Source organism: Hermetia illucens, chromosome 3 (assembly GCF_905115235.1).
Source record: "Hermetia illucens chromosome 3, iHerIll2.2.curated.20191125, whole genome shotgun sequence".
NCBI lineage: Eukaryota > Metazoa > Arthropoda > Insecta > Diptera > Stratiomyidae > Hermetia > Hermetia illucens.
In genome coordinates this window covers 91,487,589-91,500,997 of record NC_051851.1, presented here as the reverse complement: position 1 = coordinate 91,500,997, position 13,409 = coordinate 91,487,589, and the positions used below count along the sequence as shown (strand labels likewise).

General features: G+C 42.3%; 1 protein-coding gene across 2 annotated transcripts in view; it reads left to right on the top strand.

The window, feature by feature from the left end:
- LOC119651678 overlaps nucleotides 1-13,202 on the top strand; it is a 306,729-nt gene extending 293,527 nt beyond the window's left edge. For both annotated transcript variants that reach the window (XM_038055376.1, XM_038055375.1), the window contains exon 6: nucleotides 11,704-13,202. In XM_038055376.1, coding sequence (XP_037911304.1) covers nucleotides 11,704-12,120 — 417 coding nt within the window. In that variant the 3' untranslated portion in view covers nucleotides 12,121-13,202. The remainder of the gene's footprint in view (nucleotides 1-11,703) is intronic.
- The last annotated feature ends 207 nt before the right edge of the window (nucleotides 13,203-13,409 follow it).

Below are 13,409 nucleotides of genomic sequence, written 5' to 3'. Positions count from 1 at the left end.
TAGGGTTACTCAATGTTATGGATATTAAACGTGGACCGGAGCTATTTGTGCTACTATATTGAATACGAAATTGAATCTAAATATTAACCTGACGGCTACATCATAGCATAATCTTCAATAATTTAAATTCACGGTATCAAATATTTTCGGTAAGTTTACTGAAATTGCCTTTCTTTCTATAGTCAAGTATTGAGGCTTTGTCCGAAACTAAATCTTATAGAAATCGATTCAATATCTCACTTCTGTTTGTCTGTGGGCCACACACACTTTCCTCCGAAAATATAATAAATATTATTATGAAATTAGATGAAAAGGGTGTAAGTCTCAGTCCCCACGCATGTAGTTACCGACTTTGTCCTAGGTTGAGTTTAAGGGTAGTTTGCATACATGCAAAACGGGGGATTTAAGAATTTTTCGGCGGAATAAAATTATCATCATCATCAACGGCGCAACAACCGGTATCCAGTCTAGGCCTGCCTTAATAAGGAACTCCAGACATCCCGGTTTTGCGCCGAGGTCCACCAATTCGATATTCCTAAAAATTGTCTGGCGTCCTAAACTACACCATCGCTCCATCTTAGGCAGGGTCTGCCTCGTCTTCTTTTTCTCCCATAGATATTGCCCTTTTAGACTTTCCGGGTGGGATCATCCTCACCCATACGGATTAAGTGATCCGCCCACCGTAACCTATTGAGCCGGATTTTATCCACAACTGGACGGTCATGGTATCGCTCATAGATTTCGACATTATGTAGGCTACAGAATAGTCCATCTTCATGTAAGGGGCCAAAAATTCTTCGGAGGATTCTTCTCTCGAACGCGGCCAACAGTTCGCAATTTTTCTCGCTAAGAACCCAAGTCTCATATATACATGAGGACTGGCAAGACCATAGTCTTGTACAGTAAGAGCTTTGACCTTATGGTGAGACGTTTCGAGCGGAACAGTCTTTGTAAGCTGAAATAGGCTCTGTTGGCTGACAACAACCGTGTGCGGATTTCATCATCGTAGCTGTTATCGGTTGTGATTTTCGACCTTAGACAGGAGAAATTGTCAACGGTCTCAAAGTTGAATTCTCCTATCCTAATTCTTCCTGTTTGACCGGTGCGCTTTGATGTTGTTGGTTGGTTCGTCTTCGGTGCTGACGTTGCCACCATATACTTTGTCTTGCCTTCATTGATGTGCAGCGCAAAATTGCGCGCCGCTTGCTCGATCTGGATGAAGGCAGTTTATACGGGGGTGGTTCTTTCCATGATGTCGATATCGTCAGGATAGGCCAGTAGTTGAGTGGACTTAAAGAGGATCGTACCTCTTGCATTTACCTCAGCATCACGGATCACTTTCTCGAGAGCCAGGTTAAAGAGGACGCATGATAGGGCATCCTTTTGTCGAATGGTCTTCAGAGTGATCCTGCTGCTTTTATCTGGCCTCGCACATTGGTCCCATGGCCGTGTACAGTTTTACCCTGGCTATGCTATCATAGGCGGTTTTAAAGTCGATGAATAGATGGTGCAACTGTTGTCCATATTCCAACAGTTTTTCCATCGCTTGCCGCAGAAAGAAAATCTGATCTGTTGCTGATTTGCCTGGAGTGAAGCCTCTTTGGTATGGGCCAATGCTGTTGTGGGCGTATGGAGCTATCCGTCCTAGCAAGATAGCGGAGAATTTCTTATAGATGGTATTCAGCAACGTGATACCTCTATAATTGCTGCAGTTTGTGATATCTCCCTTTTTATGTATGATGCAGATAATGCCTCGTTGCCAATCGTCAGGCATTGATTCGCTGTCCCATACGTTGAGCACAAGTTGATGAATCACTTGGTGTAACTGGTCGCCTCCATATTTAACCAATTCGGTTGTAACTCCATGGGTTCCTGGGGACTTACGAATTTCTTAGCCAATGAAGAGACTGTTTCTCCTAAACTTGGTGGTAGCAGTATTTGTCCGTCGTCTTCAGTTGTTTGTCTCGGCAGGATGAGCATCGAGGGGTATAAGGCTTCATCCCGCTGGCTTGTTGGTAAAACTTCCGCGCCTGGTGCGGTTGCTCCCTGTACTTTTCTGGTTTACAGACTTGTTGGTTCCCCCAGGCTTCCTTTTTCCGTCTGTGAAGTCGCTTCTCCGCTCGACGGAGTTCGTGATAAGTCTCTGTGCGTGCCCGTGTTCTTTGAGAATGCAACATTACTCTGTATGCAGCATTCTTCCGTTCCGTTGCTAGCTTACATTCATCGTCAAACCAGCCGTTTCGACTCCTTTTGCGGCTGGGGCCAAGTATGTTTGTAGCCGTATCAATGATAACGTTCTTCAGGTGATTGTGATGATCATTTGGTGTCGTAATTCGAGCTCGGAGCACCATGCCAACGAGAAAGTGGTGCGAGTCTATATTGGTCCCTCTATATGTTTGGACATTCACCAAGGCTGAGAGGTGGGGGCGTTCGATCAACACGTGGTCAATTTGGTTGAAAATGGTCCCGTCTGGAGAGGCCCATGAATATTTGTGGACCACTTTCCGCGCAAACCAGGTACTTCCAAAAACCATTTCGTGTGACCCTACTAATTGAATAATCCGCAATTCGTTATCATTGGTATCTCTATGTGAGCTATGGGAGCCAACGTATCGCCTGAATACGGGCTCTTTCTCTACTTGGCTGTTAAAATCCCCATGTATGATTTTGATATCATACTTGGGGCAGACTTCGAGGGTTCGTTCTACTGCCTCGTAGAAGGTATCCTTCTCCGACTCTGAAGTCTCCTCTGTAGGGGCGTGAACGTTAATGATGCTTATATTTCTAAATTTGCCTCGCAAACGCAGAGTGCATAGCCGTTTCCTTATGCTTCCAAAGCCGATAACGGCAGGTTTCATTTTTTGGCTGACTAAGAAACCTACTCGGAGCACATGGTTTACTGGATGGCCACTATAATATATGGTGTAGCGGCTCTTCTGCTGGAAACCGGTCCCTATTTATCGCATTTCCTGTACCGCTGTTACATCGGCCCTACATTGGGGCAAGGTATCGGCTAGCTGCTCATCAGGTTCATCTCTGTACAGGGAGCGCACGTTCCACGAGAAAATGCGCAAATCGTTATTCCGTTGTCGTTGCCGGATTCTTCGCTGTGTAATTCGTCCATTCCGTGACCCCTGTTGTGGCTTCGTAACAAGTTGTTTTCTGTGTGGGATTGTCACCCCTAGCCAACCCCCAACCTGGTGGACCAGTTGGAACATTTTGTCCCGTTTTTAGGCGCGGGAGACTCGCCTTCATCCTTCTCCGTCTGCAGCTTTTCGTTAAGAAAGAGGAGCTTTTTGTTAAGGAGGAGGTGGAGATAGGGTTTAGTAGTAGAGCTGTTGCTTTTGGTTCAGTAGGCATTTCTCAGGTTTTACGCTCCATCGTGGGTACCAATCCATGTTTCGCCCTGAGACCTATATTCCCCTTTGACCACAAACCGTTATTAAAGTATTTTGAGGCCTGGATACCGTATAGAAGAAGGTTCATGCTGTTTTTAAGTCTTTGTGTAAAACAACCTTATTAAAAGCGACTGACTGTCTGTCTGTCTGTCACACGCACTTTTCTCCGAAACGACTAAACCGATCCGAAAGAAACTTGGTGGACATATGGGAACTATCAAATTCCAGGCATATAGTCAGTGATATGAATGAAAGTCTCAATTAGTACTTTCCGAATCTGGTATTATTTTTGACGTGGATTGCAAATGGATGGCAAAAGTGGACTCATTTTCGGTAACAACCCAACCCAAAAATTCGAAAAAGTCAGGGTGGTGCGCTTAGATGAAATCTGGGCCTCAAAATGTGTCCTATTCCCATATCTGCCCAAATAAACTTGCTGTTAGTATATTAGCAACTTTCCGAAATTGACTGAAAAGCTCCCCTTAAGTTCATCTTAGGAGTATGAAATTTTGCCCCGGCATGCCAATTTTCCAATCCAGCTAATGGTGTCGAATTTATAGCAGTTCAAACTTGAATTCACATTTGCCAATAATATTAAACTTCGAATTTGAACCGTGTGAGGTTGACCATTATCAACACAGGGTTTTCCATGAAAAGATTTATTTAAATCGCTTTCTAAAGAATGGAGCGCAATGGAATTTTCAACCATATGATACGGAACTGTCATGCACTCGTCGCCCCTCACATCTTCTTGTTTTTCTTCTGCCTTTGTCCCGTTTACAAGTGGGGTCGGCCCGTTGTGATCGGTTTCGCCATTTTATTTTATCAAATGCCTTATCTGGATATAATCACAAGGTTTTTAAATCCTCATCTAGCTTATCAACCCACCGTTGTTTCGGTCGGCCTTTTGGTCGCTTACCATCGACTTCGATGTTCAGACCAATATACGCAAGTGAATTCTCGTTAGCGTGAATTACGTGACAATACGATCGAAGAACCCTCTCTCGCAGTTTTTCCACGATCGATTCAACCTCATATCGATCGCAGATATCTTCATTTTGGATGTGATCAAAACGTGTTACGCTACTAGCATAATGCAACATCTTCGTCTCCATTACCGCAAGACGCCGTTCATTGTCTCTTATAGTCGGCCAACACTCAGAACCATAGAGACAGGACGAACGACATTGCAGTAAATTTTAGATTCGAGATGTTCGCTGATACGTCGATCACAAAGAACACCAGTTGTGGAATGCCACTTCACCTAGGTTGCGTTAATGCGTGAAGCAGTTTCATTACGCAGTTCTCCATTGGCTGATAGCATTTATCCCAGAATATTTAAATCACTCAGTTCTGGGCAGGTCACACAGAACTGAGCGATTTAAATATCTCAAGTCAATGCTATCAGCCAGTGGAGAACTGCATTATGCTCTTCACATAGCTTCCGGTTTCCCGATTTATCATATTTTTCGGTTGGGTTGTTTCTGAGAATAAGTCCGTTAAAGAAAAGATCACTTTCTAGCCCCCAATTAAATGTTAAAACTAAGACAGGCTTGGGAAAATACTAAGCGAAAATGCCACTCACTGCATAGGTGGGGGTTCATAATTTCCACCTTCAGAGTGATTTTTTTATTGCTCATATATCGGTATTTCGAGGAGCAGTTGTCCTCTTACTCAGTGAGTTTTTGTTTGTTGTTTGTTTGTTGAGACAAAAACTCACTGAGGAAGAGGACAACTGGCCCAAGAAATACCGGCATATGAGGAATAAAAGATTCCGGCACTCCGCCTTGACAACTTATGTCAAAATAGCGGTATTGGAAAGTACTAATCAAGGCCTTTCATTTGGTACCCCACATGTCTATATTAAGTGAACGAAAATTAAACCCCTCTTTTGGACGTATGGAGATTCCCCTTAAACTCAACGTAGAACTCTGTTACTCACTGAATTCGTAGTTGTTCGCAGATTCCACATTCCCATCAAATCTTATGTGAACAGAGCTAACCATTTCTGAAGAAAATGCCTGTGACAGACAGACAAATGGACAGACAGGAAGCTGGAGTTACGAGATCTCCCATTCAGCGTGCAATGTCGGGTTGGGGGGATGAAAACGCCCACCCGTGGTTAAAAATGAATATGAGATTACCCAGAATAGAAAACCAAAAGTTGCTGGTATGGGAAAACTGATCGGCAGTAACTGCATTGCAGGTATACACCCTGGCACCAATTGGTGATACAAGCCAGTGCCGTAAATATCTCTATAGCCTTATAAGCGGTTGAGATGAACGTTTCCTGCAGGTCTCGGAATTCAATACGCCACTTGCAATCCCGAGATTTATGAACTGTGGTTTAGTTGAGGTAGTGCGCCCTAAGCTAGGGAAAATAGTTGAGATATTTCGCTTATCTCATTCTTATTGTGAAAGAACAGCATGGTTTCGTGAAACTGCTTTAAACGTTTAGTCATTACAATCATCGTTACTAAAGATCTTGATAGCGATGACCACAATGTTCTCCTCTCTAAACTCTCTCTATTCAACTTCAATTTCAGCAAATGCCACTGAATGTGCTACTTATTTAAACTCCTTCCCAACAACGTTTCCATACTCCCTTGGCGGACAACCCCTTTCACGACTGGCCTCCGTTCAAGATCTGAGTGTAATCTGCGATGACAAACTTCGTTTCAGCTCCCACTTCAATGATATCATAAATCGAACCTCCAAAGTGTCTGGTTTTATCCTTCCTTAACAGTTGTACAATTTAAATTTACCCGGACCCTCCTTTTCAAAAAGCATCTTCCCCGGGTGGAATATCCGTCACGCTCCTTATCCTCAACTTCCTTTATCCGCAGGAACGCCGCATCTTGCTTAATATGTGCACTCTTTCCAAACTCTGTAATTACCTGATCAGCTGCTCTAGCAAATCAGATATTATTTTCCGCATTTCCCGCATCGCCTCTTGGAGTACACGTAGTGCGGCCAGCTCTGAAGGACCCTACGCAGAACTCGACGTTTCACTCACACACGACATGTCACTCCCCGATTGCGAGGCTGTACTAGTCCTACAACGCCCTGCAGCTTGGGTTTTTTGGCTCAATCCCTGTCCTTAGCTTCAATAACAAGTTAAGAAGATCATCCCGTGTTGCGCTCGATTTTTAAGGTTGTTTTTCACTTTTTTTGGGCCTTTGTACTCTGGAGGGCCTAGCCGTAGCAAATGTCTGGTTTCTTTTGACGGCTACCGCAAGGCGAGCTCTTTTCATCTGGGAGTTGATTTCTGCCAGACTTGTAACTGCTAGATTTCGGTCCAGGTTAAGGAGCATCACAATTGGACAATGCTATACACCAACGGAGACTTCTGATGTAGTGGAGAATGATGCTTTTTACGAGCAAGCAAAGGTTTTTGGGGGGTTACACTGTGATAATGATGGGTGATCTGAACGCCAAGGTGGGATCTGATAACACCTTGCTCCGGCAGGTGATGGGGAGGTATGGTCTTGGCGATCGTAACGGTAACGGTGGGAGGTTCGTGGATTTCTCGGACTTCCACCAGATCGTCATTGATGGCACATTTGTCGAGCACAGAGATCAATTGGGTTTCAACTTACAGGCGCCGTATGAGCAATCAGATCGACCATTCGCGATCAGCAGTAGATTTAAGAGTTGTCCTCTCTAACATCGGTCTCGAAAGGGATCACCATCTGATGGTCGCTTACGCTCGCTTCCATATTGCGTCTGCCAATTGTCGCAGGGTTGGGGAGCTGCGACTACCTTAGTTCAACATCGACTGCTTGTACCACCCAGCTATTGCTCGACAGTGGGAGAGCTATTTTGCTGATGGAGCAGAGAATCTACTGAATAACGTGACTGAGAATATGGATAAGCATTGGGCCGCCATGAAAAATGTTCTTTTTTCGGGTGCTGCAAAGGTTGTCGGAACGTCGATCTGGCTGACTACGGAATCGTAGAAGCGGATCGATGAACGGCAAGGCTTGAACGCTCTATTGACCGCTGCCAGTTATTGCGGGCATGACGTGCTCGAACTTCAGCTTAGTGTACGCCGTGACAAGAGAAAATTTGCTATTGCGCTGGTCAGGGAAGCAGAAGATGAACTGTATACCGTATCACGAAATAGCTTGCATGTGGTCGCAAGTCCTTTGATAGCCCTGTAAAGGACGCAAACGGTCGACTTCTCATCCACGATGATGAATAACTGACGAGGTGGAAAGAACAATTCACCAGGCTCCTCATCCGTATTACATCCGGTGAGGTTCCTCCTCTTGTGGCTGAAATGGCTACTCGTCGCAAAATGTGGATATGGACTGTTCCCCCAGGAGCTTTCGCTGCCCTGTTTAAAATCTGGAAGTGCAGTTATCTCAACACTAAGATCTAGTTGAGACTATTCTGTGCTAGTGTTCTTTCGGTGTTGCTATATGAGAGTAGCACATCGAAAGGGATCGCTTTCAATCAAAAGCTCCAAACCTTCCTCAACACCTGTCTGTGAGGTATCATCGGAGTACGTTGGCATGACTCTATTAAAAAAGGACGGACTTCATTGGTACCCGTACGCGTTGTGATCGAAAAGTGTCAGTGGCACAGGATAGGTCAAACATTAAGGAGGGATGATAATTGCATTGCCATGCAATAGTATTCACTCTCCCAAGATGGCGGACGAGTTGGATGGTCAACAACACTTGGCATAGTATATATATATATATATATATATATACCCCACTACTTAAAGAATGCATCCGACTGATGCAGGGAAACGGAGCTTTTGTGTTAGCCATCTTTCGAGGGGTTTTATTGAATGATTTCTTCCAGCCTCTGATGTTTTGTGGAGTATACAGTGTTCACTTACTACTTTCAATGGGATTTGGTTTTGGCTTCATTATTATCGCACCTAATTTTGCGCAAGTGATAAGCTCAAAGCAGCAGGATAGCTCGAATACGAACGCGAACATCCAAGACGATCGGGATTCGAATTAAGGGTAAAGAGATCGAGAGGCTGGTGTTAAATCGACCACCGCATCCGTTGCACACACATAATTTAGCAGTACGCATAATTTCAAATGAATTATCGATTGTATGTCCGCATCTGTTCGACGGTAGCAGTCGTTCCTTTACCTTTTTCAGAGACAGCCAACAAGAGAATGCATCCGCTTATATGCAATATTCTCCACTTCTTCTTCCATTTTCGACACCCCTTACCTTTCCTAATATGCTTCTCACAATTTTTTTTTGGTCCCATCTGAGGAACTGGACTAGGGCGTTAATTGATAAGCAAGTCTTGGACGGAATTCTGCAAAGAAAGATTGTGTAATTAGAAAATTTTTGTAAGTTTGAGAAAACAAAGTTTTGAAAATTAAAATTGTGAATCATTGCATATTCCGGCCGGTTAGTGTAGAAACCAGAGTCGAGCTATGTTTTGGGAAATCATCTTCGATGAATATGAATTTTTCGGAGGGAGCTATCAACGGCAATTCGAAGTCCAACTCTGCGCAATGAGGGGCCAGTTGCCCTTTTGGAATTTATCTGCCGGGCGGCGTCCAGTTGAGTTGAAACGAGCCGTGACGATTAAACTTTGTTTACGTCAAATGTTCAGAAGATGTAAAGATTTTTGCAAGCCAAGGAAAAACAAAGAAAACCAACAACTAAACTAACACCGCATCAAGCTAATTCCGAAAATAAGTTCGAATCAATTATAGGGCAAACGGTTTCGTCCGGGGTAGACGTCAGACGCTGCCTCACCTAGCCTAGCTCAAACTCAAACTATTGGTTTCTATTGGATATAATTCGCACCCTTGGCGTATTTTTCCAAATATATAAAGGAGCGTTTTCCATCTGATGCCACTCACGGTCACGCTGCTGCGAGGGCAGAGATGAGGCAGCGTCTGACGAGTTGCCTTTACCCTGGACGAAACCGTTTGTCCTATAATTTTTTAATGCTTGGATGCCATGCCCCAAACGAGGGATCCGCGGACCAAAGAGACATGGGAGTAAGTTGCTCTCATTTGGTCCGGTCCAATAACAAGTGGTTTTGGACTTAGGATCCCTCACTTATCCTAAACAATTAAGTTCAAACCGTTGATAGGAATAAAATTTGAAAGAACTACAGTAGAAATGAGGAAAACTATTGAAAAGGCGGATCATTAAAATATCGAATGAATAAAGTTAATATTTAGTGGCAGAAGTAAAGTGTCGGAATTCCCGAGCTGTATATGGACGAACATTGAAAGTGAATGAACGTCATGTTGTTTTCTAAGGACTATATATTTTTCTTTCATTATTAGTAGTATTAATTTGGGAAAAGGAAATAAGCAACGTTCAGACTATTTTTAACTCATTTTTGGTTCAAACAGTGACAGAAAATCATCAGCTGTGGTGAGGATACCCATTGGAGTAAAAGAATGTGATCACTAGAACTCGGGGAGAAATATTTATTTTTTTGTTTGTTGCTATTTATTTTCTTTTTTTTTCGGAGATGTTCGTTTTATTTTTTTTTTAATTGTATTTATTTATTCATTCTTTTCTTCTTTACTTTCGTTTCATTCCGTTTCACTAATATATTTTTTTATTTTAAATGTATTTTTTCTGGTTCTTTTACATATATCACTGATCAATGAAATTGCATGATTATTCCATTTTGTTGATTTTTCTTGCATGAATTCAACTATTACAACAAACTCCACGCGCCCGGTCAACCCATTATTAAGGTTTTGTGTGAAACAAGGCCTTCTTAAAATTGATTTACTGTCTGTCTATCTGTCCGTCCGTCTGTCTGCCTGTCTGTCACACGTATTTTTGTCGGAGACGGCTATAACGCTCAACACCAGGTTTGGTGGAAAGGTGGAAACTGTGAATGTTCACGCATGCAGTGGTAACTCACTGTATGCTCACTGTATCCTTTTACATTGAATTTAGAGGGGCTGCCATACATGCAAAAGGAGGGCGCAAATTTTTTTTTCACCAAATATAGTCTTGTGGGATATAGCGTGCCTAGTACCACATTCGCTGGAAGGGTGAGGAGTGCAGGAGTCGAAATTGATCATTTCTTTAACGGACCCATTCTCAGAAACTACCCAATCGAAAAATTTGAAAAAAAGCAGGAGGCTGTCACTATATGTCGCCTGGGCTCCGAGATACCCCCCATACCCATATCTGTTCAAATAAAGTTAAAAGTAGTATATAACTAAATTTTTAGTAATTGACTCGAAACCCCCCTTAAGCTCATTCTAGAATTATGAAATTTTACAGCAATGTAGGCTATAGTATAGAGCATGATCTTACCAAGTTTAGTGAAATCGCCCTATTACTAATAAAGTTATAGCAGGTGAAATTTTCTGTGCAAATTGAAAACTTTGAATGTCATTATCATCCGAAAGTGGACATTCCACATAATATATGCATATATTGCGTGCTAGGTTCTAATGGGACACACTCAAATGGCTTGGAAATATACACAAAACCTTTCACACCTGAAGTGTCCAGCTTCCGATTTCCCGACTTGTTTTATATTTGTATTTATTTATAGGTTTAGCTCGTGTGTTCATTTCGTTAGGTGTAGTATTTTTCAGGATCGTGTGCCTTCACATCGAAAATGCACGTATTTTTGTGAAAATGACACGCGAGGGATTGAAGCGCTTAAAGGTATCGTCCCCCCTCCCCCCCCCCCCCCCGCTCCATTCCCGAGCCTAGCTAGGACAGAGTCATGCAAGCACGTGTTGACGGAGCATTTCGATGAAGCTTTAAAATTTGCGGGCGAACTTTCACGATCAATTCCGCTATTTGTTTTAGATTTTTGGGATCGCTCCTCCCTCTTGGGCATCTCCAGCCACTCCATTGCAATCCTATTTGTCATTGTACAATGTCAAATCTTTGTTTGTTATAATTCACTTTAATTAGCTTAGTTTACCTAAGGGTAAATTGCGTATTCTCCAACTTGGTTCAGTTGTGAACTGACAAGCACGTCTATCAGGTGAAGAAAGGACGCCGTAAGATCTTGCTCGTTGCTGAAACTTAAAAACGGATGAAGGAGCGTCAAGAACTGAAGGCTCTTATTGCCTCTATAAGTGGGGGAGGACGTAATGCGCTTACTTCAGGTGCTGCAGTGCGCCATGATAAAAGCGAATGAACCCGTCGCATATAATCTCGGTAATCAATGGGCCCAATATTATTCAGTTGTTTATTACCCTTCAATAGTAACAGTTTAGACTTTGCTGGAACACAAAACAAACATCCCACACATTTTTAGAATTTTCTATTTGCAATTAAATTTTGAGCACATTTTCATTACATGTATTTACTTTCCCAGGTATACAAATCACCATTTCAACGAATCAGCTACCATCCACAAGAGGGGTCCTCAACATTTTCTACTCTGGAGATGTACCCGCACAGTCAAATTATGCAATCAATCTTCCAACCAACGCCGAAATTTCACACTAGCATATTAGTACTATGCGAAGTCTCGATCCTTCGTATATATCAACGAAATGTACAGCAACGAATCTTCCTATCCAGGATGGCGCTCACAACTATGTCGCCGAATCTCCTCGGCCTCGAAGGATCCAAAAGAGGCAACGAGCCGGATAATTCGCCTCTTACCGGAGGAGCCAACGGAGTGCATCCACAGGGCCTGGTGTTGTGGATAAGAGTTACGATTTCATTAGGACTCAGCATCCCCCTAAAGTTGATTTTTAACCAACATAAGTCGATGTACGTAACGTGATTGATATGGACTTATCTAAAATTCGATGAAAAAAAGGACGGACATTTTTCTTCCAGCTAAGGCCAAAGCCGAGATGGGGTTTATTTTAGGCAACTGGAATGAATAATATTAGAATTTTTATGTAAATAGATTACCTCCAAGATTGTTGCTGTTAAGAAACTTCGGATAAGCTGGCCGGAACGGGAACAATTGAATTCCTTCGAGTATATCTAGCATTTGCGCGGGTATAGCTTATCCTGAAACTCCAACTAATACGTAAATAAAAAGTGTGTTCCCAATAAGGGCAAAATAATCAAAATGGATGAAATTCCGAAATCTAAATACCAAACGACAAAAATATTCCAATATCGCAAATTATTAAGGGTTTCAAATAATGCCCCTTTATCACCCCAACCCACAGATTTCCAGTATCAGTACCTTTTGAAGTCGTTTCGTACTTATATTTCATCAGGACATATTTCATCCTATAAATTGAGCTTATTTTTGGCCCAGAAAACATCCTCCACCAAATATTTTCCGGTTCCGTATTTCATAGCCTCTTTATGTTGAAATGAGCACCTATGGGTTCTTCTGACCTCGCCTACACCCACTAAAATATCCTTGGAGTTATCCTAACAGAGATTCCTCCTTTCCAGTTCAGCTGTTTCCCTGAAGGTATAAGTTTTCTTGTCTAGATTTTCAGTTTATGGGAGAATATTATTAGAATTTCCTTTTATTTTGTCACCCTCGAATCTGGTGTTTTCTCGGAGTCCCTTATCCGATTTCCGATCCAAGTATTGGAAACATTCAGCGTAGTAAGCACCATTTATTTCCAGAGAAAATTTCAAGGCCAAATGTTAATATCGAGGAGCATCTTTTAACGTGATTTAGTGAATATTTTTGGTGAAATTAGATAAACGAGCTGAAATTGGCTTGCAATGAAGGAAATTGTTCTCGTTCAAACAGCTCGTCATATAATGAATGTAAAATTCTGACAGATTAAAGATGAAGGACGCCCATTTAATTAAATTTTCCTCTACGAAAGGAACGTGTGGATAACGTATGGGGATATGAATATAAATATAATAAAACTGAAAAGACAACTGTGTTTTCTTATTGAATTGGAAGGTACTTACATGAGTCGCTAAAAGATTCATTTCCATTAGGCAAATTGGTAATGCAATACTTTCAGCAAATTGTAGCTTTTTATTTAGAATTAAAGGCCAAAAAAGCTTTCTATTCCTTATTCGGGCTTCTGAGCAAGTCTGGTATGTTTTTCTGTGTTAATTCACATGGAGTTCATTCTCTTC